The sequence below is a fragment of the Helicoverpa zea genome, chromosome 21, assembly GCF_022581195.2.
Source record: "Helicoverpa zea isolate HzStark_Cry1AcR chromosome 21, ilHelZeax1.1, whole genome shotgun sequence".
NCBI classification, from domain to species: Eukaryota; Metazoa; Arthropoda; class Insecta; order Lepidoptera; family Noctuidae; genus Helicoverpa; species Helicoverpa zea.
The window spans coordinates 7,471,077-7,497,068 of NC_061472.1; the positions used below are offsets into that span (position 1 = coordinate 7,471,077).

The following is a 25,992-nucleotide window of genomic DNA, read 5'->3' on the forward strand; positions in this document are numbered from 1 at the left end:
TTCTATGGGCGTTCTCCATGATTTTGGACTATGTAATGTTGATAAAATTGTGGTACTAAATTCTGCAATCAAGTCTACTTATCTTATAATAAACTAGCTTCTGACAGCGGTTTCACCCGCATCCCGTGGCAACTACTTCCCGTACCGGGATAAAAAGTAGCAAAGTAGTAGTATCTCAGGACCTGTAGTTCCTGAGATTAGCGCGTTCAAACAAACAAACAAACAAACAAACTCTTCAGCTTTATAATATTAGTATAGATAATGAAGGTAGACACGTTCCTAATAAGTCATCGTGTAGGTAGGTAGATATTCTTGGTCTGGAAATATTCTTAAATTAAAACGTAGGCTTAGATAATACCTGGCTAGGTTAAGTAAACTCAGGTGAATGTGTTCAATAACGTTTTCTTTTTTAATTAAAACTCTTTTGTTACATTTAACAAGCAATAAATTCTGTTTTAATCTTACTTCTTTTACGCAACGAAAGCGAACGAGGAACGCGTTAATTAAAAAGAAACTTCATAAATCTATTAAAGCCATAGACATAACAAGACTTCAAATGTTTTTTAAAGAGATATTTAAATAGAATTTGAAAGTAAACTTTGTCTTGCCTCTAATAATACAATCGTGTTTATTTATGTTGAACTAAAATAACCTTCAAACTTTTACTGTAGTCGCTACCAGGTACCTAACCTTTGCGTATCCAATGATCTTTGTATTAAGTTAATGTTGTAGGAGTAGTATTAATTTATTAACTCCTACAGTATATTGTCATAATATGATTTGCACATGTAAATTATATGCAAGGAGCTAATTACCCCATTATCTTAAGGTCTTGCTTTATTCAAAACATAATAAATAATGACGTCATTGTTGCTCGTTATGAAAATGAGAAGGTCTTCGTTTTTTACGGTAGAAGTGAATAACGTATAATAAGACAAAAAAACTATTTTTGGACACCTCACATGAGTGCATACTTACTAATACTAGACAAACAGTGGCATAATAATCTAAGAAGGTGAGAAAGTTCTATATCCTCTTAAAAAATAAAAATTGTTCAACTTTCAAAATAGTTCTTCAGAATAAACTCTTCGAGTAAGGCATCCGGAATTTAGGCGAGACAGCTCTGTAATTGAATCCATCCTATTCGACTAAACACAGAAAATCGACTAAGCTATACCCTGATATGACAGACGAACTAAAAATACACAACTGTCCCCCTTAACCGATGCTCTAGTAATGTGAAATCGTGTCGCAGCTCCTTAATATAAATCCGAAAACATAAATGACTCAGCACAGTATCTATGTTAGTCAATTTCCGTTTCCCAAAATAAGCAATTATTCGAAAAATCCCTTAAACTTGTCAGATAGTAGATAAATTATTAAAAGCACAGAATAATTTTCAGGAAATAATAAATAAAGTGAAAAACAGATTTTACGGTACTTAAATATGATGAAATCATAAACATCGTCACCCTATGTCGCAATCCGTGAAATATATTCAGACGTGAAGAAATAACTCGTCTTAATAGTTTTTTGGCAGCTAACAGATACTTAGAAAAACAATGATCTAACAAAATGTTCGACTGTATTTACAGTTCAATACACTTTAGAATGGCAAACAAAACAATAATAGAACTATTTAAAACTTTTGCATTTCATTTTAGTACGGCGTATTTTCGTAGAATAAACCGAAACTCATTACCGTTTTTTTTTAGAAACAGTCATAAGCAATGACTAAATCTCTTTAGGTATAAGTACATAGGTAGTCAAAACGTGAATGAATTCAATGTTAGTGCAAATCTATCTCACGAACAAAATCTGTGGTGTTAAGGCAAAAGGGGATGAGTCAAAAAACACAACTTTTCACCAGGGGCTAATCAAAAAAACGCGTGTTTGTTTTGTAATAAAAATGCAGTTTAAGGCGACGAATTGGTCAACAATAATTCCATAACCGGCACGCGCATCTAAGGCGCCAAAAGGGGTCGGAGCGTCTGAGCGGGGCGAGGATAACAATACGCGCGCTAGCTTATAACTAAAAGTCGTAAGCGACAACATGGTTTTGTAATTTTATTATTTAGAAATGATAATTTGATAAAAATTCCTTCTACAATTTTAAAGAGTATGTATATACTCAACTACTAAAAAAGTTAAGAGGCTTAAATCGGTCCCGTTTGCCCATAATATGTGAATCTCTTTTTAAAAAGAGGTATGTTTGATATATTTTTCTCTGTTATAAAAGTTACCTAATCATGTTTCTACGTCTAACAAAATAAGGTTTATATCATGAACTTTCAGGTAACCAAGTTGTATTTTAATCCGTTTTGTATTTACTGAGAAAAATTGAGATCCTTGGCGCCAAAAATTCCAATTCGTCCTCTTAATCAAAAGTGTATAGAAATAATTAACACAACTCTGTTTTAATATTCATTTATTAATTTAGTCGTCTTTTATATGTACCCAAAAAGTATTTTTATTTCTTAATTATTAAAATAACTGACATATCTCCTTTTTCCATAACACGGTACAAATTAAAAAAAAATCCTAGAACGACTCGTCTCTTTATTTGCTATTATTATTTACGTATATACCTTTTTTTTGGCAGGGGGGAAATCCTCATGGACTTCCCTCCCCCTGGGGTGGGTGGAGGGGGTGTGCCGAACTCTTACCGGCTAAAAACCCACCCAGTATTGCCTTCAATTACCTATTGTCGAGGGCACGGGTATCGCCAAAGCATTCTTCCGCACCCCCGACAGGTATTGGCCCCCCAGATGTTCAAAGGCGGGCCTCGTCATCCGCTGTGGCCGTCACCCAGCGGCCACAGCAAGCTCCACTAAAAGAGGCGCTCGCAACACAACGCCACCGTTTCGAGGCCTGTTTCTGATCGGACGACAGACGCCCCTAGTCTGTCGACCGCAGGCCGCGCCCTATGGTGGCCGGAGATCAGTCAGCCTGCGACGTCCTCCACGTCTGCTGCGGGCGGGGAGAGAGGAAGCAGCTTCTCTCTCCCTTTCCGCCGCCTCCTTTAAAACCATCACATCCTCACAAAAGGAGGCGACGGCGTTCCATCCATCTTCGCTGCCGACCATGCAGGACACGACAGCCGGCAGCGAAAGACTTCCCGCAGCGTCTACTGCTGCCGCTAGGTCACGGCGCTGCGTTGCCCCAGATGCCACAGTGGTGGCATTCGGGCGTGGGCTCCCGACCGATGCGACACAGGAACTTTCCGAAACACCCATGTCCGGTAAGGACCTGTGTCAGCCGGAAGCTGAAGGCGCCGTGGCGTCCCTCCAGCCACTCCTTCAGTATGGGCCTTACCGCCGCGAGAGCGGCGTGCCCTGCCGTGGGTCGCGCAAGTCGCTGCTCCCATTCCGCAATGAGGTCTTGGCCGAGCTCTGCCCTGCGCACCTCAACTTGCTGAGGCACGAGGCGCTCGGCCCGCCCCACCGCTTCCTCGCGCCATGTATAGAGTGACGCGAGGGCTGTCGGTCTCGAAGTCCCGGGATCCGGCTAGGAGGCATGCAGCTTCGAAGGAGATCGTGCGGTATCCTCTTATAACCCTGATGGCCATCGCTCGCTGTGGTCTTCGCAGCACTGCAAGGTTGCGGGCCGTCAGGGTGTTCGCCCATACTGGCGCGGCGTAAAGCGCCATCGCCCGCACGACCCCCATTTAGAGCCTCCTTCAGGAGGTATTGGGTCACCTGAGGTTGGGCAATAAGCGTGAGAGCGCTGTAGCTGCGACCATCAACCGAGGAGCGAGCCGCTGGAAGTGTGGCCCGAAGTCCCAACGACTTTCGAGAACGAGTCCCAGGTATTTCATTGTCGGCTCCACAGCGATGGTAACCCCTCCCACCACGATTCTGAACCCCGGAGGTGGCTTCTTCCTTGGCCCATGGAAGCAAAGGGCCTCGGATTTGTGCAAGGCCACTTCGAGGCCAAGACCTACCCATGACCTGCGCGACACTGGCTGTGGCCCAAATGGCCGCCTGCCGGTACGCCTACCCATGTGCTGTGACTAGCGTGTCGTCAGCGTAGCATATCACGCTGACGCCGTGGAGAAGCGCACCGCGCAGGACCCAATCGTAGCCAAGGTTCCACAGGAGAGGGCCGAGAACCGACCCCTGAGAAAGAGATGTTCTGACGACTCCATCCTTCTCGACCCGGGTACACGATAGCTCTTTCGGATAAATAGGCCCCGATTATGCGACGGAGGTACCCTGGCACTCCATGATAACGGAGCGCCTCCTTTATGATATTCCAGGGCAGGGTGTTGAACGCGTTAGCGATGTCATGCGACACCGCCAAAACCACCTCGCCCAGGTCAACTGCTTCCTCCGCCAGGACCGCCAGGACCCTCACGCGCATGCGTGGAGGAAGCAGTATAGCGTCAACTGTTGAACGCCCTTTACGGAAACCATACTGGTTGTCCTCCAGATCCGAATCAGCTCATAATTTTAAGGTTTTAAATCCATCATACTTACGTTAAATCGAACTTGTTAATCCTATTCATTTCTGTAGGTTTCAACACTCAAATTACCCACGTAAACCATAATTTTAGGATTTTTTGCACCGTTGCACTAGTAAAAAGACGTCAACTTCGCGCGCGAAATGCAACTAACGCGGAACGACGAATATGAATTTATGCACAAGTCGACTTATCTCATTATACCTAATTTTATAAGTAAAGGATCACGTATGCAATAAGAAGATAACTAGACAAAACTCTTTTTTACTTTTTAGGTTTTGCTATTTATGACTAGACTCGTATTTTTTATTTGAGATTCACGAAATAAAATACATTATATTGACTTATAAAGTCGACTTATTAAGTTGAAGTCGTGGTGGCCTAGTGGGCAAAGAACCAACCTCTCGAGTATGAGGGCGCGGGTTCGATTCCAGGTCAGGCAAGTACCAATGCAACTTTTCTAAGTTTGTATGTACTTTCTAAGTATATCTTAGACACCAATGACTGTGTTTCGGATGGCACGTTAAACTGTAGGTCCCGGCTGTCATTGAACATCCTTGGCAGTCGTTACGGGTAGTCAGAAGCCAGTAAGTCTGACACCAGTCTAACCAAGGGGTATCGGGTTGCCCGGGTAACTGGGTTGAGGAGGTCAGATAGGCAGTCGCTTCTTGTAAAGCACTGGTACTCAGCTGAATCCGGTTAGACTGGAAGCCGACCCCAACATAGTTTGGGAAAAGGCTCGGAGGATGATGGATGATTGACTTATCTCCTTTTTACCATGATAGTTCGTAAAATTTTGTACCCAACTGTGTAATTAACTCATTTTTCACAATTTCTGACTTATCCCCTTTTGCCTTAACACCACAGAAATATTTTAGACCAGGGTACAACACATCCCCTTTCTTAAACGATATTGTTAGTTAAAGGGTTAGCGAATATAAGTAATGCTTCTCAAGTTGTCAGTTTTGTAAACAATAACCTTAATACAATGACCCGGGGCTCACTTTGAGACAAGCCACAGTGTACTTCTTTAGATAGCACATGCGATAAAAGCCGAAAGGATTACTTTTGAGATCATGAAGATTAAAATTTATGAAAATTGTGATAAATGGATCCTTAACGCAGCACTAACTTTCTAACATCACAATTCAAATATTAAAAACGTGTACGAATGTCCACTTTACTTAGTCTGAAAAGGGCGTTCTTATTTTAAACTTTCTCACAAATTCCAAAAACTTAGAATTCAAAGGGGATATCGGACAAAAACCTTTTTAGTAATGACCCACACGTCTCGCTCGAAATTCGTCTAAAAAAGCTGAGCCGCCTTAGCTATGGCTCGAAAAAAGACGTAACGAGCGAATAGTTGGTCACGTACCAAGCCATATTGTACTTATGTTCCTGTTGTTTCCAATTACAAGATTCGAGAAATATTTTGTGTATTCTTTTGTGGGTAGTTTAATCATAGCCCGTGAGTGCTATTTGCATTTTATTGTAACATACATTTTTATCTCAATTAGTTAGCACAATTATGTAACTTTGCATTCACAGTTTACATACTTACAGCCTTACCTATAAACGTGAATTAAATAATAAGTAATACTTTAAGTGCTGTTTAAGAAAATTCTTACTTATAAACGTTGCTTAAGCATGCCTTAACTAATGATACCCAAATATTTAATCACTACTTAAGGCGTAATTAATTGAAATGATGCTTAGAAGATGATTAGAGATTTTTATAAGTAAGGCTGCTAGTCCTTAATTTTCTGGACGATATGAAAAGATTCCTTGTTTTTCGCCAGCTTCCAACGGTTTCAGTAAGCAAAACAATATTTTCGCTCACAAACGTATGCTAAGAGTTTACTTGCATAAAACGCAACAAACAAAACTTATCTTTAGCATACACTCGCTTGCCAAAATTCAGTCTCATTTTTCTTTCATTCTTACAAAATGTGCAATCGTACACATGCAAAACATCCAAGTTGACGAAAAATTGTTATAACACGTTGCCAAATAATACAGCTTTTTTTACTTATCGATACGGTTAAAAAATGAGTCAAAAAAACTGCACCTACTTTTAGAGGTGGCTGACGACACATCTTTTTTTATCTCTCAGAATAATTCGGTGAGTAATCGAACGCTTGATAGCAGATCAAGGCACTTGTGGGATGAAAAATACATGTACTTACGATGTAAAATTACCGTCGGATTTTATCGCCAGTATCTTACATCGATGCAATTAAGTGCTTATACGCCTACTGGAGATTCCAAACAGCCGCCCTTTTTTCGAACAAATACCTAAGTTAACGAAAAATCGTTGGTTCGGATTTAGAAGAAGCGTTTCTTCGAATCCTAAAAATAGTAACGCTAGCTATAAATCAATGGTGTCGTCAATTTAGTTTTATTTCCTGGAAGCAGCTTATTTAAAAATAGAAGAGCATATTAAAACAGAAGCACACTAGATCTCTCAACTTTTACATAGTTGTGAAGCATCGTCGCACTTTAGAATCCGAAAGATTTCCTACTTCTATGCAAGACGTCGATCATACAAAAGCTTATTATGCCAGCTAATTTGCGTTGAACACATTTGCTCACGATCAGCTTTCTCAACATGTCCCTGAAAGCTTAAGTCCTATACAAAATGCATGTACATTCATTAGAGAGGGCAGTCGGACTGCAACTGTCCTACAATAGCAATTGCCAAAGAGTCGCCGTGGTACAAGACAATGTTCGATGAATCATCTACTCACCAGAAACCCCTACAGCTAAAACTGGATAATTCCAATCTTATGTTCCTCGTAATAAGGGTTTATTTAAACGCAGAAGAAGTTTGTCAATCTGTTAACTGTAAAGTGAGGGTTATTGAGTTTAAGAATCGGAAACAAAGTTCAACGTGTAGGCCTATGTGTGGCGGAATTGAAGCGAGAAACGTTCGGGAACGAATTTATAGACTTATAAATGAAACTATGTTGGTTTAAGTTCTTTGTTCGTTCAGAATGAGGTACCTAAATGTCTATAGATTTAGTCAACTGACAAATTGTAACTATGTAAGTTAATAGATTATGCACTTTTTTATGTAGCCATGTAATTTATGAGCAGAATAGATCCTAATATTTCGTGAGATGACACCCAAACTTGGTATCCAACTATTCACGATGTCCGACATTAACATTATAATCTAAACAAACGTGTCGTGTAGTTCGTGTCTACAATTATTATTTACATAATTTGTGCGATCTCCATCAAGTTGTAGACGAAGCAATTACATCGGACATTTTAATTTTGTGTCCGTTTACAAACCCACGCTATTGTTTTTTCTTGATGTTGTTTTCATGTTAGTTTGATAATTGCGTTGATTGTTTTGTAATCAAGGATTTGTCTGTCTTATTAGCATGAGTAAAAATAATATCTATCTATACTATAGGAAACTTTCTCTCGGAAAAAGTTCTACGGATAGAGAAGTAATTATGGAAGAACTACTGCTTAAGTTAGTATCAATTTAGTAATGTCAGATGCTGTGCCCAGTCCAAATAAGGCCACTGCAGTGAATCTTTCGGAGTATTGAAAAAATATGCAACGACCACACAAGATACAGAAATCACAGATTCAATTGACATCATCAAAATAAGATGTAAAAAACTTAACTCGTGTATTGTAACATTCAAGTACCACTAATTTAGTATTCCAAAAATAACCCAAAAAGTGAAGCACGTAGTAATAATTGAATACAGCGGCAATTTTGGCAGATGTTAAAACATAAGATAATATCTAGACGACTACTGAATGCTAAGCATCTTGTTAGATATAACTTGCCAAATAAGAATTCAGACAAAACCATATAAGTTAATATGTATTTTACTATCTTGCTTAATACTTTATATTAACTCACAAAATGATTGATAGAATCATTTAGAACTTTTTCAGCTGCTGGTAAGAGGCAGCAGGTTGCAAAAATAATAAAAAACGTCTTTAGTTTCCTAACATTTATAGCTTTTTTTTTTCTTTTAGGTCTTTATGTTATCTTTTATTATACTTATAAACTATTTCCAAATAATGTTTCGATATCATGTGACTAATCGAAATGTGATTGGATACGAATTGTTTAAGGTTCAACGGATAACCCAACATTTTGTTACGGGTAATGAAATTAAATACCATAGCAATGGGATCCCGAGAAATACTCCAATGACGTAAAATTACAGTGAAAAAGGTTACCAAATCAGTGAAAGGTTTTTAAGTCTAATTTTATGTTTTGCGAAGGTAATTGTGAAAGGAGACCTGAGAAAGGATTTAATTTAAGTTTAATTATTACTTTCTTTCCTCCACAGTCCTGCAAAATAAGTCCTTTGCTGTACCTATCTGCCTGTATGTTCGTGATATAGTTAAGAATAGGTAACTGAACAGGCATGCATGCCGTACATTTCTGCTAGTAGATAGGGGGATTTGCGGAGACACGTACGACGTTATGTCAGGAGACGCTTTTTTTTTAAACAAATCCATCGATCTTCCAACCACCTTCTCAATCTAGCTTAACTATAAATCAAACAGCATAGCGAAACCCTTTAAGGAAACTCGAACACGTTAATGTGACTATACAAAAAGCCACAAGGATGGCTCAGAGCAAAACATGAGATTCTAAGCATCGCCCACGCTTTTACGATGACTGATGTTTATTTTTTTGGACCTCACACAGACTCGTCTCTCGCTTGACGCTTCATTTTGAGAACTCTGAGGTCCTATTGTTTAAGTGTACATATGGTTTAAGAGTAGCGTGCGAGATAGCTATGAATGGGGTGCGAAACTTTTGAATGAAATTAATGCAGTTTTTATTGACACTACACTCCTTGCTTAGGATTTCTCTTCTATAGCCCCTATTATTTTTATTCTGTCTCGCATTAACATTAATTTAAGGCAATACGAAATCGACATGCCTACATTGAACTCCATATCTATGACGTTAAGCTATACTAACTTACATATGCTAGATGCTCTGATCACTCTTTCACCATCACAGTCTTAAAGTTCGCGATGAAGTAAGAAACATAAAGTACCCAAGTATTGTTTACAACTAGTTTGGTTACTTTATTTAAACTAGGTCATTCAGCACTGGCACTATAACAGCAAATTAAATACAATGGTTCACAGTTGTTGATTTTAATAATAGAGGTCCTCAGCTCAGTATTAAGTCCCAAAAATGTTGCACCTGCATGTAGTTTAATATCACAAGTAGGAAGACCAGTTTTTGTAAGGAAACTTCTGAAAAGTCTTTGTGCATTTTTAGAATGCCAGAAACCATCGGCTTAAAGTACATATGTAGTAACTCGTAAAGTTATTACTTTTATTTCATATTGTTATTAGGGACTCAACAATTACGACCCTTTACATCGTCAAAAGTGAGATACAGTCATAAAGAATTATTTGAATTTCTTTACTCCTTGCAACGTTCGCGGCATTCCGAAACTCATTCATATAGATAGGGTGTTGTAATTTGGTAGGCGCCACCAAATCGTATTCACCAAATGCATGCATTCGAAAACTCCTAACCATATTACATATTGACAAAAACTTTCTTCACTCCAAAGGAAGCGTGACGAGTCCAAGTTTAAAATGCTTTCAATGTGTCTGCTATTCTAAGTGGTTGGCTCACAGGAACTACGGGCACCGCATACAAATGTCTAGACGTTGCGACAAATAGTATTGAGGATTAGGCTAGAAGAGATGTGAACGAATGTATTGATAGATTTGTATGTGGTTATTGCAGTTTCTCACGGGTTTCTTATGATGTGGTTACATTTTTAAGGTAAAATGTAGACTCCAATATAGACTGTGGTCTGTTTTTGGGCTTAATTTAGGGAAAATCTGTTGGGTAGTTTTTGAAAGAGTAAAACAAGTTTTATAGGTACGCTCATAATTCTAAGCTGTAAAAAATATTTAAGCTGTGAGAGCCTATGAAAAAATTAAAATATAGAGCAACAGTTTAACGTTTAAGAATTATGAGAAAATCTTAGGTATCTTTATTAAACTTTTTACGATTACTCTACTTTATATTTCCCTTGTATATATGTATAGTGTGTAGATTGTATAAAATATAATTAAGTTACCTATTAAATACCTATTCCTTGTAATAATTCAACTTTTCTCTTTTGCCCTTAACAATAGGTAATATCAGAGAAGACAGCTGACCTATGGACAATTAAACGTCCACAATACCCTACCACTTAATTCTAATTACATTCCTTCGACTTTTGACTAAGTACACGTAGTAACAACGGTCAGAATGAATATTCCACATTACCAATTCATTCGTGACTCACAAAATCACCTGTGCTACACACCAACGTACTCATAATTAATTCTATCACTTATGTGTGCGACTGTACTTGCTCGTGTTAAACTAAAAGCTTCGACGATGATTTACTATGAATTGTATGAGTGCACGTATGTCCAAAGACATACTAATGAATGGAGACATGTCTGTCTGTTTGTTCGCGGTCAAAGACGTTTCTATTTGGAAGTTGAAGTTGGACCATTAGTTTTGTGTGATAAATGGTCGATTCCGGGCTGAAAGGAAGTGTTTAGAGTTGTTGAAAGATGAAAATGGACTGCACTTTGTAATAGCCCATATAGGTCTTGCCTGCTAGAATTCTATGAACGATCTAAGGCTAGGTCTCTAGTCTAGAATTACTATACGGATATTGTGCCTAAGAACGAGAGTCCACATTAATGACCTCACAATATTATTAAATCTCTTTCAGGAAGGTTAATACTCTTATAAGGCTAGGGTGGAATGAATAATCCCTCGATATAAAGTGGAAACAACAACTTAAATTCCGGTCATTGCATGTAGAGGCTTAAAAGTCGGTGGGCCAAGGAGATGCAGATGTTATGGCCTGCATTACGTGTGTCTCCTTTAAACCAGCCTTTATATTAAAATGTTTACAGCTAGCATAGCGGCAATTATTGCCTTTAGGCAAAGTAAAAATTCTCGAGTAAGTCCGCTCTATTTTGGATACAATTAAGGACATTAGCCATTCCATTCACTTATGTCTATTCTACGACGTCTATTCTACCGCAACATTCAACATATCTCTGTCCAAAAAAAGATTTTAATGTCCAATCATAATTACATTACATCGGTCCCTTTGTGAGTCACGATCCCAAAAAAGTACTAGAAAAAAACCTATCGTTTGCCGAGGAATGCGCGTGCCCTCACGTTTTGATGCCCGGTGGGTTTTGACGAAACCCGAGCCGGCTACAGCTTTATTTGTTTAAAAACAAAGGTTGGCAGCTGCTGGGCTAAAGAAATGGCCATAGAATAATAGATTATAGACAAAACATAGGAGAGGGAGAAATAATGGGCGATTTCGGAAGCATTCTCATGGTTTTGGTCACAATACAATACAAGGTCTTTGTAATCTTAGAGAAACGGTGTGATGCATAATTTGGACACATGTTTAGCTAATTATGCTGTATTTGACCAAGTTTCTATTGCTAAAGCTTTCCTGAATTAGAAAAACTTTGCCTCTTGAAAATCCTTTCAAGACAAATGCGCTCGAGGTATTTAAATGTTATTTATGAATTACTTGTTTTTTCGTCCACTCCAAAAGCTGTTACATAATCTGGCATCGTAACTATATGGCAGATTTATTTAATGCAAGCATAACATTTTAGTAATACAATTAGCGAGAACACTTGACACTAGCAAACTATACATTTCAGTAGAAATTCCTGAGTCCGCCAACATACTTAAGTTACACGTTTACATAAGCAGCTCTTCCAAAAATATTCATGGGCGCACTGTGCAGCAGTATATGCAGTATATAGCAGTTAAGTGGTAGGTGAAGAAAAGTAAATAAAGCGTTTCGGTATATCTCGATGATGCATTTAACAAATATTTGTTCCTCTTCAGAAGTTGGAATGTTTCGCATCACAGGTGCATTCTTGAAACACGTCTCTGCATTGAGAACTCTCGTATAATTTCTCATATACATACATATGTTGAATGATATGTATGTATATTCACAAACTTCTAGTATTGACAAACTTGGTCGGTTGAACGGTACTAAAGTAGTTGAAGCCGTTTGATCTGTATAATTTAATCCTAAAGTTGAGATTCATGCCTGAGTATCGATTCTAATGTTTACGACGATTATAACGTTGAATTGCACCATTTAATTATAACGATAACCGAACCATTTTCAGTTGTCAAATCGCCGATTTGAAAAATGGGCGGCCATTTCACGGCTGGTTATGATTTGGTTATAGTGAAATGGTGCAACTCAGCGTAAGAGTTATAACAAATGGTTTTTATGGAGCCCTCAACCTGTGAAATGAAGAGGTCAATAGACGATAAAACAAAAAATCTTGCATTAGGTATAAGTAATCTATTATTCAAACTAAGCAGATTTTTTTTATTGTCCAATGTGCTACTAGTCCTTTATCAATATGGTACAGGTTTGTGATTATAGAAAGTTGTAATTGATAAAATAATCTAGCCCTAATAATATTTTTTTGGGCTACCGTCGATAACTTTGGGCTTGGCGCTCCAATTTCAGCGGATACGTGCTAACCCAAAAACACTTTATTATTACAACAAATTATCTAATCTTGTCATATCATTTACTATTTAATTTAGATCTAATTGTGAGCGAAGCCACGTCACACCCTTATCTATAATCATTTTGTTTGTACACTAACTTGTCGACCGACACTGAAACTCTGACTTCAGGACGTGTAAGACGTGTTTCCCGTAATACTGAAGTTCTTAACACGTGGTTCATAGTGTCGGATAGTGCAGGCCTGTGAGTGCTTCATAATTTAATGTTGATAAGACTACTTCTTTAAAAAAATAAGATAAGAGAACTTTCTAAAACAGTGCTAGACTTGCTATCGTGTTTAATTGTGTGACATAGAAGATTTTGTTATCAGCATTAGATTCTAAGTAGACATCTAAATCTTTTTACTGTACAGAAGAATTAAAGGCAAATTGACTTCGTGTAGATAAAATTACGGTGTTTTGTCAGTCAACAAAGTAGGTACACTTTTGTGTACCCATGTAATACTTATAACTCTTTAAAGATTTCATACGTGAGACTATATCGTCATATCTTCTAGCCCATCATCTCAAAGTTATAATATTTTTAGTAGTCCAGTGGGACAACTCTAGCCAAAATCTAGTAAAAAGCGCGCCTGTTTTTATTGAGAATGCAAAATGTTTAGTTACTAACTAAACCTTAACCTTAAAGGACGTTCAATAAACTGCAGAACTGCAAATAGCCAAAGCCTTCATTCCTAAAGTAACTAAAATTTAAACATTCAAAAAACTCAATAGGAAAGCAACCAAACAAAGCTGTAAGCAACTCCTAAAACTTCAAAAGGAAGGAAATAAACTAGCGTAACCTAAAAGTGAAGTTAGTTCCACCATGCCGTCGGCACTGGACATGGGGCTATTCAGCCAGCCGGAGTGGAGTGACTCCAGCGACTCCACGGAGCCGGGGCCTTTGCCCCAGCTGGGGTACTTCGTGCCGGTCAGGTGCAGGTGTGAACGGACCTCGCACCACGTGTGTCGGAGAAGCAGAAGGTAACTAAAGGATTTTAAGGATTTTGGAAGTAAAAAGCTGCCTATAGGAGTTGATACAAGCTATTCGATTTCAGTTTGTTTAGGTGCCTACTTATATTATGAAATCAATTTCCCTGAACTTGTAAGTCCGTATTCTTCAAATTATAACTTTGGTAGGGGGATATTCTTGAGAAGTATTGAGTATTTGTCTGGACAACAACGCTATCAACCATAAGAAGAGTATTCATTCCTTAAGTTAAAATTTAGGTAATTTTAAAACTTGTCTCGCCAATATCCCCACCGAGATTAAAAGCTGAAAGTTTACACTTACCACCTCTAGACACCACTGACGCCGTAGTATTCTAAGTTCCGTATGTAAGTTGGTAATAGCTCCCAATTCGTCACGTTAACTGCCAATCTCCGTGCCAAAACCCGGTTTAAGGACCCATTAACTGCTCTGCACTAACTCTATTTGTGCAAACTTTTCAAACTGACAAGGGTTTAGTGCTAGATTTACAAAAGCATTCATCTGTGAATACTTTAAAATATGTTAAACTGGTGCCCGCGACTTCGTCTGCGCAGGTTTAGTATTTCGAACAATATGTTTACAAATTGTAGCCTATGTGTTATTCTGATGTATAAGCTATATTATTGTAAAGTTTCATTAAAATCCATTCAGTAGTTTTTGCGTGAAAGAGTAACAAACATCCATACATCCATACATACAAACTTTCGCGTTTATAATATTAGTAGGATTATATTGGACGTACTATCACCCGTTTACGCTCGTGTGCACATACTGAAGCCACTGCCCTTATGCAAAGAAGAAAAGTTTTCTGTTTGTAAAAGAATTTCTGGAATCTGTCTGTGACTGTACTTCTGGAGATTACCTACAATGTTAGTAAAACTTCATGAAAATCTGTTAAGTTTCAAGCCTTGCAAAATGTTGAGTATACATAAAACTAGCATTACTAAGTCTTTCCGGTCTTTCTATTAAGTTAAATACTTCGGTAATACCTGTAATACCTGCAGTATAAAAAGGCTATATTTTTTTCAATTTCTCTGAACAGCGTTGAACCAAACAAACGGACCAAACTCTTCAGGTTAATAACGATTGGAATATTGTTAGTTTTCTTATAAGTTATTGTATGTATCTAGGTAACAACAATAAATGCGCATCAGTTGTTCCACATGACCCAATTCCCAGGCAGTCGGTGACCGCATTGGCTTATTAAAATTTTAAGTAATTAATATTCGGTTGTTGAGAACGAATGGAAATAGCTTGGTGTTTCCGAATGTATTATTGAATTATTTCATTGGGAATACATTATCATGTTAAAAGATATGATATGTATATGGAAATAAAAGAAGTAGGCAGTACACTTATTATATTCCTACATCAACATCATCATCAGCCTGGTGGTGGTCCCACTGCTGACTACAGGCCTCCTCTCACAAAGAGATGGATTGAGGGTTAATCACCTAATAACATTCCCACATTCCTAGGTAAAATGTAGAATTTCCATAGCCAACAAATGGAAGCTAAATTTTGCACAATTACAGACAAAGTTTTTAGTATTTCTCTTTTAGTAACACAAACGAAATACTTCAGTATTTTCCTATCTTTGCCTGTAATGAGAACTGAAAGAACTGGTGCTAGTAATTTACAGTTGAGCATTTATGTTTCAGTAAAAGGTATTCCTAGGAGTCTAGCCCGTTCCGTTTTGCTAATTGAAGGCAATGTTTATTTGAGTACGGTAAAAAGGAAAACTTTCCTCATAAATACGAATGTATGTAGTATGCGTATGTATTTTTTAATCATCAAGGAAATTATTGCAAGTTTGGTTTGCTAAATTTTGCACGTAAAGGTGAGACCCTAGAGTTGATCGGAGTGGATGAAACCGCGGAAAACAAATAAGCTATATGTAGATTAAACCGATTCATTGAAGCTTGGAATGTAGTGTACCGTGATGTGTACTTGAGTGATTGATTATGCACATAACAAACAGTCCTATTGCATAAACATGCTAGGAAGTAAATAAGTGATGCACAAAACTATCATTGATTGAAGCTGCAATGTGGAAGTGATATAATCTGATATCTACTGGTTATTTTCCCTTACTATTAAAAAGTTACAGAAAGAAAATATAACTCAATCTGAATCTGTTATGAAGTGTCTTTAAAAGTAGCTGGTATTGAGAGGCTTTATATCCGACACACATATACCAATCTCCACTAATTCCCCTTTGATTATTCCAATCTGTCAGGATCAGCATAGCTAACTAGGGGACGGAGTATAATCGGATGCAACTAACAACACGAGTTCATTATGACACGTCTGTTAATCTGAACTCTTCAATCCAACCCACCCGATAATATTAGCTAAATACGAAGTAACTATTAACGGCCAGTTTCTTCATCAAAAGTTAAAGTTAAAGTTATGGCTAAAGTAATGTCTAAAGTAAAAGTAACGGTTAAATTCAATTTTTCTATTAGTTTTGCTGTCACTTTAGCCTTGAAAAAACGAATTTGACCGTTACTTTTACTTTAGCCATAACTTTAACTTTTGATGAAGAAACTGGCCGTAAGTGTTCTGTGACTGAACCTCATGAAGCTATATCGCTTGTCCACAGAGAATCTCCCCGTTCCCGTCGGTCCGTGTCACAATGTTCCTGCAACAGCATATCACGAAGATCATCAGCTGCGGCGTCTCCAATGCCGATGCCGCTGCCCCCCCTCAACAACACCGTAGAAATGTACGTCGAGCCCGTCGTCGAAGATGTAAGTATTGTAGAAATTATAAGTACGTGACAGAAGGAAAAGCCAAGCTTCGTGGTGATGGTACAGGCGGCCAAGACCCGCAACGGGAGTAAGAAATAGGATAGGAGGAAAATTTGACGTTATGACTTTGCCAAACATAAATAATATGAATGTCCTTTGTAAGATCTTGTTATCTGTGAGATGCTAGGTCATTGATGATTAGACACGAAATAATATAAAACAAATATGCGGTTTCAGTGTTTTAATTGCTACAGAGTACTCGTCTATCACAGTTTGCCAAAGTGTCATTTTAGTGTCCTGGAACGAAAGTGTGTGTCAATGCTTACAAAGAACCAAAATAGAGATGTTACTCTTTGTAAAATGATTGTATGTTTCCTTGTTTCATTTTAAGATCGCTATTTCCATCTCTAAGTCAAGATCTTAAAGTTCTTCATACGTCAAATTGTTCCTGCATGTATTTATCGAGCACTTTTCTCATTGACTTGGCAATTTGTTCTGGTTTGCTGTAGAAATACTTGTGTTGACTACTGCCTTCTTCGTTTACAATGTCCGGGTCCACCAAACCTTTTGGCGAGATGAAGAGGATTCTGTGGAACAAAATTGCTTGGGTTATTTAAAGATAAGAATAGCAGAAAAGTTGTACATTGTAGCGGCATAGTATTGACGAGAGAAAATAGATTAGATAGGTTAGTTTTCATTTTAAAAGTTAAGAGATAGGTATTTAGGTACCTAAAAGATGAGCAGATAAGCTTCGTGTCACATTTTAAACAGAAACTCATATCTCATTTCATTTCCTAAACAAACGCTTATGACATAACGTATAAACACTTATGAAAACACAGACTAAATTCAGAAAACGCGTTTTCTGCAAAAACCTTGTTCCACTTTCACAGATTTTTCAAGCCACCAAATACCACAATGTCCACTAGATATAATTGGATTATACTTGATCCTATTTCCTCACTAAGTAAATCTGAAGACGCATGAGCGACACTAAAAATATCCTAACATATCCAAAATCAATTATAAAACATCTGGAATTACACTGGGCGCACAAAATAAACAGCAATATGGATAAAATCAACAGCTGTAACGACTAAACGTCAAGACAACTTGAGATTAGCCAAAGGTTCGCAAATTTCAGACCGATAAAGCAAGTACCTCGGTATATAAGTCCCATCTGGTGCAAAAACGTTGTTCTTGGGCTCATCCTCATCGATCAAATTGACCATTACAAAGTGTTTGCTTAACGTTTGTATCTCTGTTGAGTTGGCGAATTTCGGCTTCAAGTTCCTACAGGCGGTGCACCACGACTTATGGATTATTACCATCAGAGGCTTCCTATGATGCGTGGCTATCTGTAGCCCTGATTCCAAAGAGCCAGCCCAAACGTAGTTGTTGCCAAATCCATTGTCCTTGCCTGTGATGCCGGCACAATGTACAGAGTCGTAAATAAGACTTAAAAACGCCTTAGCAGCCTTCCCAGCAGCCATGTTGATGTAATTTGGTAATTATTCTTCGACCGGGGTCGTGATAGTACAATCTAAATACATTTTAATAATTTTATTTGTATGTTACTTTCTGTTGGTCCGCCATTTTTGGCAAAATGTTTTCGAATTTGAAGTTACGCGGTCTATCAAGTAGGTTGTAACCTGACAAGCAGCGCCCTCTAGCCAACACGGATGGAAGTAGGCACATCGGTGGCTTGTGATTCGTCGCGAGAGGAACGTTGTCTCGTTGACGTTGTTGTCTATGATGTTGAATTTTGTTCCGCTTTAATCCACTAGGTGGCGGTATTGGTTAAAAACTTTTTGTTGCTATATTTTTAATTCTAAAGAAAAAAGATTACTATGTCTCGATCTCGGAACTATAAGATCCTACATTCATGTACATGTGTGCTACAATGAAACGCTATTCAGTTTTACTAATTAGCTCTTACATGTCTGCAATGCCCAATGCATTTTTAAAAGGAAAGAAGTTATTATTCGTACTAATATGAGGAATACGTAAGATACATTTACAACAGTTATTTAATTTGATGAATGAGAGCATAAAATATTCATGTTCATTCGAACGCCGCAATTATCTGAATATTAATTTATTGTCATCCAAATAAAATATAATCATGACAGACTTTTTAAACCTATCGATGTGGATCGGCGCGCGAATCTGCGTGAGCGCATTTTTTTAATCATTTTCAAACATCACTATGTCGATACTTCGCGCTCCACGTAGCCTATTGGAAAAAGCAGATAAACTATGATAATTAGATGTAATGTGTTCATGATGGAACTCTGCATTCTACAACCAAACACGCATTTGTTACCGTGACAATATCACCGGTCGCTCGCGTTCACTCAACACATTTAATCGTCAATAAACGGGGTACTAAAGATCCTAATATTTCGTAAAATATTTATCTATTAGACAACCTCGTTACAAACCTTTTTAATAAAAAAAAAACAATACTCCGGTAGCTTATTTTTTATTAATAAAAATAAGTTGTACTTACATTAACTGCGCTTGTCACCAAATGTGGTCTTCACGATTATCTGTTTAATTTTCGGGCGTTTTTATGAACTTCATCTTGAACGTGAACGTGCAAAGGTACAAAACTGTCGAGCCAGTGTGAATTCGGTGTGATGATGAACATGTACGGGAAACAGGGACGTAACAGGAACTTATACGGTACAGTGCGCTCTATGGTTCCATCGAGAGGAACGCCCATAGCCGGGATTGATGACATGCTCTACACGCCTCCGTATTTCTACCACATTCCACCACCTCCGCAGCCTTTGAACACATATCCTGGGAGGAAAAGACGGAAAAAGGTATGTTTAGTCAAATTATCGTGTAAAAAACCGTACATCCTACATTGATGTTGTGATACTCATGAATAAATGCAGTCCGTCTTTCTGCGCATACCACGCATGCACACCTGACACAGAGAAACAGCCGTCTTGACTGACTGATCAATTCTATGCGCGTTTTTTAACATGTCGAGGTCTATGCAACACGTAACCATCGCTGGTCTGCAGAAAACTGAGTTATTTACTTTTGGGTAAAGGGGGCAATGGATTAACGAAACAAAATTCATAATTAATCCAAAAACCGTTCTGGATTTCATCTGAAATCTTGCACCGAGGACTATCTATGTAAATAATGAATTGAAGCAACTACTGAATAAAAAAATATTGACCACCGACCACAAGGTATTTTTTTAAATAATTTTATTTCTTTGTGCGACGAAACGGGTGTAAAGTTGGTGGATTTAGGGTGCGAGGAGCGAAAATGAAGTCTGAGTATGAGAGATGTGCGACAGTAATAACTCTTTAGTATGGTCCTGTTAAAACTTTACCTTTAATATTATTGATGGGATAGAATTGCACGTTTTCGTGTTAAATCTACTCCTTAAACTGTTGTTCATTTTGCAACGGTTGTAATTTGTCAGATCGATGGTTTGCGATAATTGCCTTCATAACCGAATATGAAACATAGAAGGACAAGGAAAACCAAAATACATCATAAATTAGTGGCTTAAATCTTGACATAACTGTAAATTTAATTTTTAATTTAATGTTTTTATTTTTACAATTATTCTAAATGTATATTTGACAGATGACAACTAAGAAGAATAACAAATATTCGAATTTATGGTCATTTGGCTTAAAGAGTTTGTTTTTGAATTGTACCTAAATAAATTAGGTAGGTGCCTGGTTTATATTCCGGAGTATTTGCATTAATTCAATTGCGTTAATTTGTATACGGAGCACGATATAAAAAATAAGTTACTGTTTAATTTCACGCTTTTTCAGGTACAAGCCCCCTGTAGGCTTTCTGAAAATAACTACAAACAGAACAGTTTTATAATTACCATGTAATTATCACTAAGTATCGTTTTTTTGTCCGATACATGTAATCTATATCTACAGACATAATTTAATGAAGATTTTTAAAGTGACTGAACCGATTTGGAAAGTTTAGAAGCTACACTATCAACGACTAATTCTATTTGCTATAGAACATTACTTAATTATTTAATAGAGGAATAAAAAGCGGTTTCTAAAACAGCATAAAATATAAATTGCGATTTTCCATAAAAAGCTTCCTCGTCAACTAAGAACCATGCTCTCTGAGGAGTGCGTAGAACGAATCGCGTCAACACGAGTGACAACGCGATGATGCTGAGTCACCCATAACTCACAGCTCACAAAAGCAAATCTTGACTTTTTGCAAAGAATTTATAATTAATTATAATAATTATAATTATTGCAAAGAAAACTATGAAAAGCAGGCGCTAATAGTGACCTATTCATGTCTTAGGCAACCTGTATCCATTTTTGTCATTGTCTTGCATCTCATCATCATCATTACTCTTCTCTTGTCCCAGTTTATTACAAAGGGTCGGTGTAGCACTTTTTCCCTCACCTTAATGATTTGCATCCACATTGTCTTTCATACAAACCATCCATCGTTTCTTTGGTCGTCCGTTTCCTCTATACGCATGCGATCATCTAGCTAGCAAAATGTGACTTAACATTTTGTACCATACCATCTATTAAGATACTTTTGATATTCCTGCACCTTCTTGTTCTACATATATTGCCTTGTTTCTAAGAAGAAATACTCTCTAAAACATCGAGGATCGAAGAAGATCATTTCATGACACGGAGTTATTTCTGCATCTCTATTCAAAGCTACATATATCTATGAACTATAGGAATATTGTCGGTGCATGATATGATAATGTGTAATTAAGAAACATATCTTCATCAATATTTTAGGTACTCACAGTTAGTCATCATCGGGATTTAACTTTTTTTTCTTGTCAGGCGTCGCCTCCACAAACTGATGAGGGGAATGGGACCCATACCTTTCTATAACTCTCTGGAAGAATTTGTAAGAGAACCAGAATGAAAAACCAAAGAAAATCCAATCATGGAAAAGGTCCCGTGCCATGGCTGTTGATTTAGTATTGCTTGTTACATGTATTTTTTATAACTATTTAGTTTTGTGAACCGCATTTTTATAAGTGAACGCGTAATCTTTGAAAGATCAACTATCACTGTCACTATGATAATGTCAGTGTACAGCTCATAGAAACTCTTTTGGGTTTTATACTTGAAAGACCATAGACAGAATAGAAGAGACATGCTCTGTAGCCTTATTCGCTAACTCCACTGACAGCTCGCAGATATCATCAATTGGTAAAGTGTACATCAGTAAATTGTCAAACAGCTATTTTCTTATTCGCTAACGCCAGTTACCAAATGAGATGACGTCATCAGCATCGACACAGGCTGATATCCACCATGACTCATTTTGACAGCGGTTTCTGTATCGATAAACGTTATATTGCGATTCCGTAAGCCCAGTGGACATCAAATTGATAGCCAATGTCATTTTTTGAAATACACTACAAATAGCAGTGTTTTATGCCTCATCACTGGGATGTCTATACTATATTGTTGCATCAGACATATTAGATTTCTCTAATTTTGCGATTCCAATAGAAATACAAACCCTGAGTCGTTTCCTTTATTTTTTGATAGTGTTATTTTTATTTGTATTATTTTAATTTGTTTTATCTTTCTTTGTGTGGAATAAAAATTTCGCGTGTATTTTTGCTGGCATTTGTGGAATAAGAGACAAAACGAAGTTTATCCAGAATCCAGAAACGTCGTATGCGAGATTTCAATAATTCTCTGGATTTACGGGAGAAGGAATTAATGGCAAATTTCCGTATCAACAAATCAAGGTTTCAGCGAGTTTCGGCAGAGTTACGTCCGTTTCTGCAACGTCCTCAACAAAACACTGCTGTTGCAATTGAGCTAAAAGTAAGAATTTATAACGTAAAAAGTTAAATAAATACCAATATTACATAATTTGATGTTACTAATTTGCAGCATGTCTCAACCTTCATTTAGTAAGTGAGGTAACCGATGCTCTCAATGTATGGGACGACCTACTCAAGTACGTAAAGTTACCTTCCTGTAGTGTACCAATTTTTGTTTTGCATGCAAAACATAAACATCTACGTATCAAAATATTGTTTACGTTGTAAAATTTATAACAACTACAATACTCACAATATTCTCAGTTAAAATATTGTTCAACCACACGGAATTTTAGACACCAAGTTCACACACAATAGAAAGCAAATACTGAATTTTACCGCCACAGATTGTTTATAAACATATAACACGCTGAAAATAAAGCGTTCTCTCAAACGTAGTAATGTAATGCTAATAGGGTATTTCCTACTTAGCAGTATAATAGTCGATAAAAAATAGAGTTGTCAAGTTGTCATCGTAGTTTTGGCGTCAGCAACCGTGTAACGATATCCACCGATATCCACTTCATGCGATACAGAATACCAATGTTTTGAACTTATAGGTTGACATCAAAGTTCCGATGACAACTGAGGCCAGTTGACATCTGAGAATTCGAAAGTTAGCGAATAAGCCAGCAGATCATCGGGGTTAAGGATTCCTACGTTGATCAAAGCTAAGGATCTCTTAGGATTATTTTAGTTTTAGGAATTTTACTCGCTCTCTAAAAACATCGAGGATCGAAGCAGATCACTCCATGATACGTAGTTATTTCTGCATCTCTATTCAAAGCTATCTATGAAAAATATAATGTCGGTGCATGATATGATATGTGTAATTAAGAAACTTATAACTTTATCGATATTTTAGGTACTCACAGTTAGTCATCATCGGGATTTAACTTTTTTTTCTTGTCAGGCGTCGCCTCCACAAACTGATGAGGGGAATGGGACCCATACCTTTCTATAACTCTCTGGAAGAATTTGTAAGAGAACCAGAATGAAAAACCAAAGAACATCCAATCATGGAAAACGTCCCTTGCCATGACTGTCGATTTAGTATTGCTTGTTACATGTATTTTTTTTATAACTATTTAGTTTTGGGTACATTTTGTGAACCGCATTTTTATAAGTGAACGCGTTATCTTTGAAAGATCAACTATCACTGTCACTATGGTAATGTCAGTGTACAGCTCATAGAAACTCTTTTGGGTTTTATACTTGAAAGACCATAGACAGAATAGAAGAGACATGCTCTGATCATCGGGGTTAAGGATTCCTATGTTGACCAAAGCTAAGGATCTCTTAGGATTACTTAATTTACCGTGGTGGTGGGCTTCTTTAATAAAAACTCTAAATGCCTTTTTACTCCATACCAACCATGCTCACAAACCTAAAGAAATCTCATTGTTGAATAATATACGTTCAGGTAGAACTGTGGTGGTCTCTGCCCCATCATGAAATATACAACTACTTATATACTTATATAAGTCAAGTCAGTTTTACCTTTAGCCGGGTCCATTCCAGTCGCAAGGTTGTATTTTTTTCAAGCTCGTTTAAAGCTGTTAGGTAATGCATATTAGATCAGCTTTTCTGTTAAACAGAACTGTTAAAGAAGTAATTTTTTTCAGTTATGAAAATACATTTTGTGGATAATTTGTTTGGTTACAATTAAAAATTGAAAATTAATTTGTACGTAACTATGTTATAGAATCTAGGGACCAACCGCCCTCCAAGGATGGTAGCGTCGAGGAATTTGGCAGTTATTTTTGTTATTGGATTATTGTTTATTTGTTATATATTATGGTTTATTAAAACTGTCCTCATGCTGAAGCCGGAAGATAGCATGGCTATTTATCGTATCACAGCAGTGTTTGGACTTGTTAGAAGGATCTTACAGTGGACTTTGAGCGTGCACAAGCGTTATACAAGCGTTTTTTTTTGTGTTTTTAAACTATTGATGTATTTATGGATTTGTTTACCTTTTTACACTTAATCCTCGTCGGGAAACGGGCTTGTTCGTCTAATAGGCGTTCCGTCAACTCTGTGTGTTCCGTATCTCTCTATTACACCAGCCATGAAATTATATGCTATGTAAAAGGACACTGAAAACCATATCATATCCCATTGCCATCCTCTGATTGCCATTATTTTTTTATTTAGATTTATATTTGTTAATGCTTTGTCATTTTGTTGGTTACTCTGTGATTTTACTGAAGCTTATGACAAATCAATCTGACTGTTGGACTGTTCACGACTTGACGGTTGAAATTCAGTTACCAGTTGAAATATTTATATTTAAAAAGGAGATAGGTATGCGATACCCTCGTCCACAGTTTATTGCGTCCAGCATTGTTTTATAAAGATGGATGGATAGAAATTGGACCCAGCTAGCATCTTAATTCAATTTATTTGTTTGAAGGGCCAGTTCAATGCTCTCTGTAAGACTTGTTGAGATTGCAAGTGAATAAGTAGCCTCTGACAAGTGCCCAACGTTTCTAAGCTGTTAAAAAAATAAGGCTGGGCTCTTCGCTAATTTTAGACGCACCAAAAATATAATTATTATTCATATGAACTTCGATATCAGAGCCTATTTTATTTTTCTAAGCCTATATGACCTTGCTGGGCACTGACCTCCCCGTTGTCGTCCATATTTGAAGCTTAAGCTTACTGTTGCCAGCAAGCGAAGAAAATGTCTCGACAACAGTACATACCTACCTGCTGGCTTATTCGCTAACTTTCGAATTCTCAGATGTCAACTGGCCTCAGTTGTCATCGGAACTTTGATGTCAACCTATAAGTTCAAAACATTGGTATTCTGTATCGCATGAAGTGGATATCGGTGGATATCGTTACACGGTTGCTGACGCCAAAACTACGATGACAACTTGACAACTCTATTTTTTTATCGACTATTATACTGCTAAGTAGGAAATACCCTATTAGCATTACATTACTACGTTTGAGAGAACGCTTTATTTTCAGCGTGTTATATATTTAAAAACAATCTGTGGCGGTAAAATTCAGTATTTGCTTTCTATTGTGTGTGAACTTGGTGTCTAAAGTTCCGTGTGGTTGAACAATATTTTAATTGAGAATATTGTGAGTATTGTATGTAGTTATTATAAATTTAACAACGTAAACAATATTTTGATACGTAGATTCTTATGTTTTGCATGCAAAAAAAAAATTGGTACACTACAGGAAGGTAACTTTACGTACTTGAGTAGGTCGTCCCATACATTGAGAGCATCGGTTACCTCACTTACTAAATGAAGGTTGAGACATGCTGCAAATTAGTAACATCAAATTATGTAATATTGGTATTTATTTAACTTTTTACGTTATAAATTCTTACTTTTA

General features: G+C 37.3%; 2 protein-coding genes across 12 annotated transcripts in view; one reads left to right on the forward strand and one right to left on the reverse strand.

Annotated features, from left to right (window-relative positions):
- LOC124640611 (tight junction protein ZO-1) overlaps window positions 1-25,992 on the forward strand; it is a 124,305-nt gene that overhangs the window by 43,538 nt on the left and 54,775 nt on the right. For 6 of the 7 annotated variants that reach the window (XM_047178452.1, XM_047178453.1, XM_047178454.1 and 3 more), the window contains exon 3: window positions 16,652-16,799. In XM_047178452.1, coding sequence (XP_047034408.1) covers window positions 16,652-16,799 — 148 coding nt within the window. Of the gene's footprint in view, window positions 1-13,737; window positions 14,040-16,651; window positions 16,800-25,992 lie in introns of those variants that run through there. The other variant, XM_047178456.1, reaches the window with a different exon arrangement.
- LOC124640617 (thioredoxin domain-containing protein 12-like) lies at window positions 17,026-23,794 on the reverse strand. Of its 5 annotated transcripts, XR_006985569.1 has the most exons (4): window positions 23,509-23,792; window positions 21,592-21,686; window positions 19,312-19,607; window positions 17,261-17,386 (listed from the first exon to the last, which is right to left on the reverse strand). XR_006985569.1 is itself a non-coding variant. In XM_047178466.1 (2 exons), the coding sequence occupies exons 1-2, from the start codon at window positions 18,290-18,292 to the stop codon at window positions 17,230-17,232; spliced, it is 489 nt and encodes a 162-aa protein (XP_047034422.1). In that variant the 5' UTR covers window positions 18,293-18,377; the 3' UTR covers window positions 17,026-17,229. The 5 variants fall into 5 exon arrangements, 1 of the variants encoding a protein (XP_047034422.1); XR_006985571.1 differs by lacking the exon at window positions 21,592-21,686 and having other exon boundaries at window positions 23,509-23,794; XR_006985568.1 differs by lacking the exon at window positions 23,509-23,792 and having other exon boundaries at window positions 21,592-21,909.

Excerpts from the sequence above, each read along its gene's own strand:
- LOC124640617 (XM_047178466.1), bottom strand. The coding sequence starts at position 18,292 with ATGGCTGCTGGGAAGGCTGCTAAGGCGTTTTTAAGTCTTATTTACGAC. Across the intron at positions 17,387-17,960 it reads GATGGGACTTATATACCGAG|AATCCTCTTCATCTCGCCAA; the intron begins GTACTTGCTTTA and ends TTTGTTCCACAG.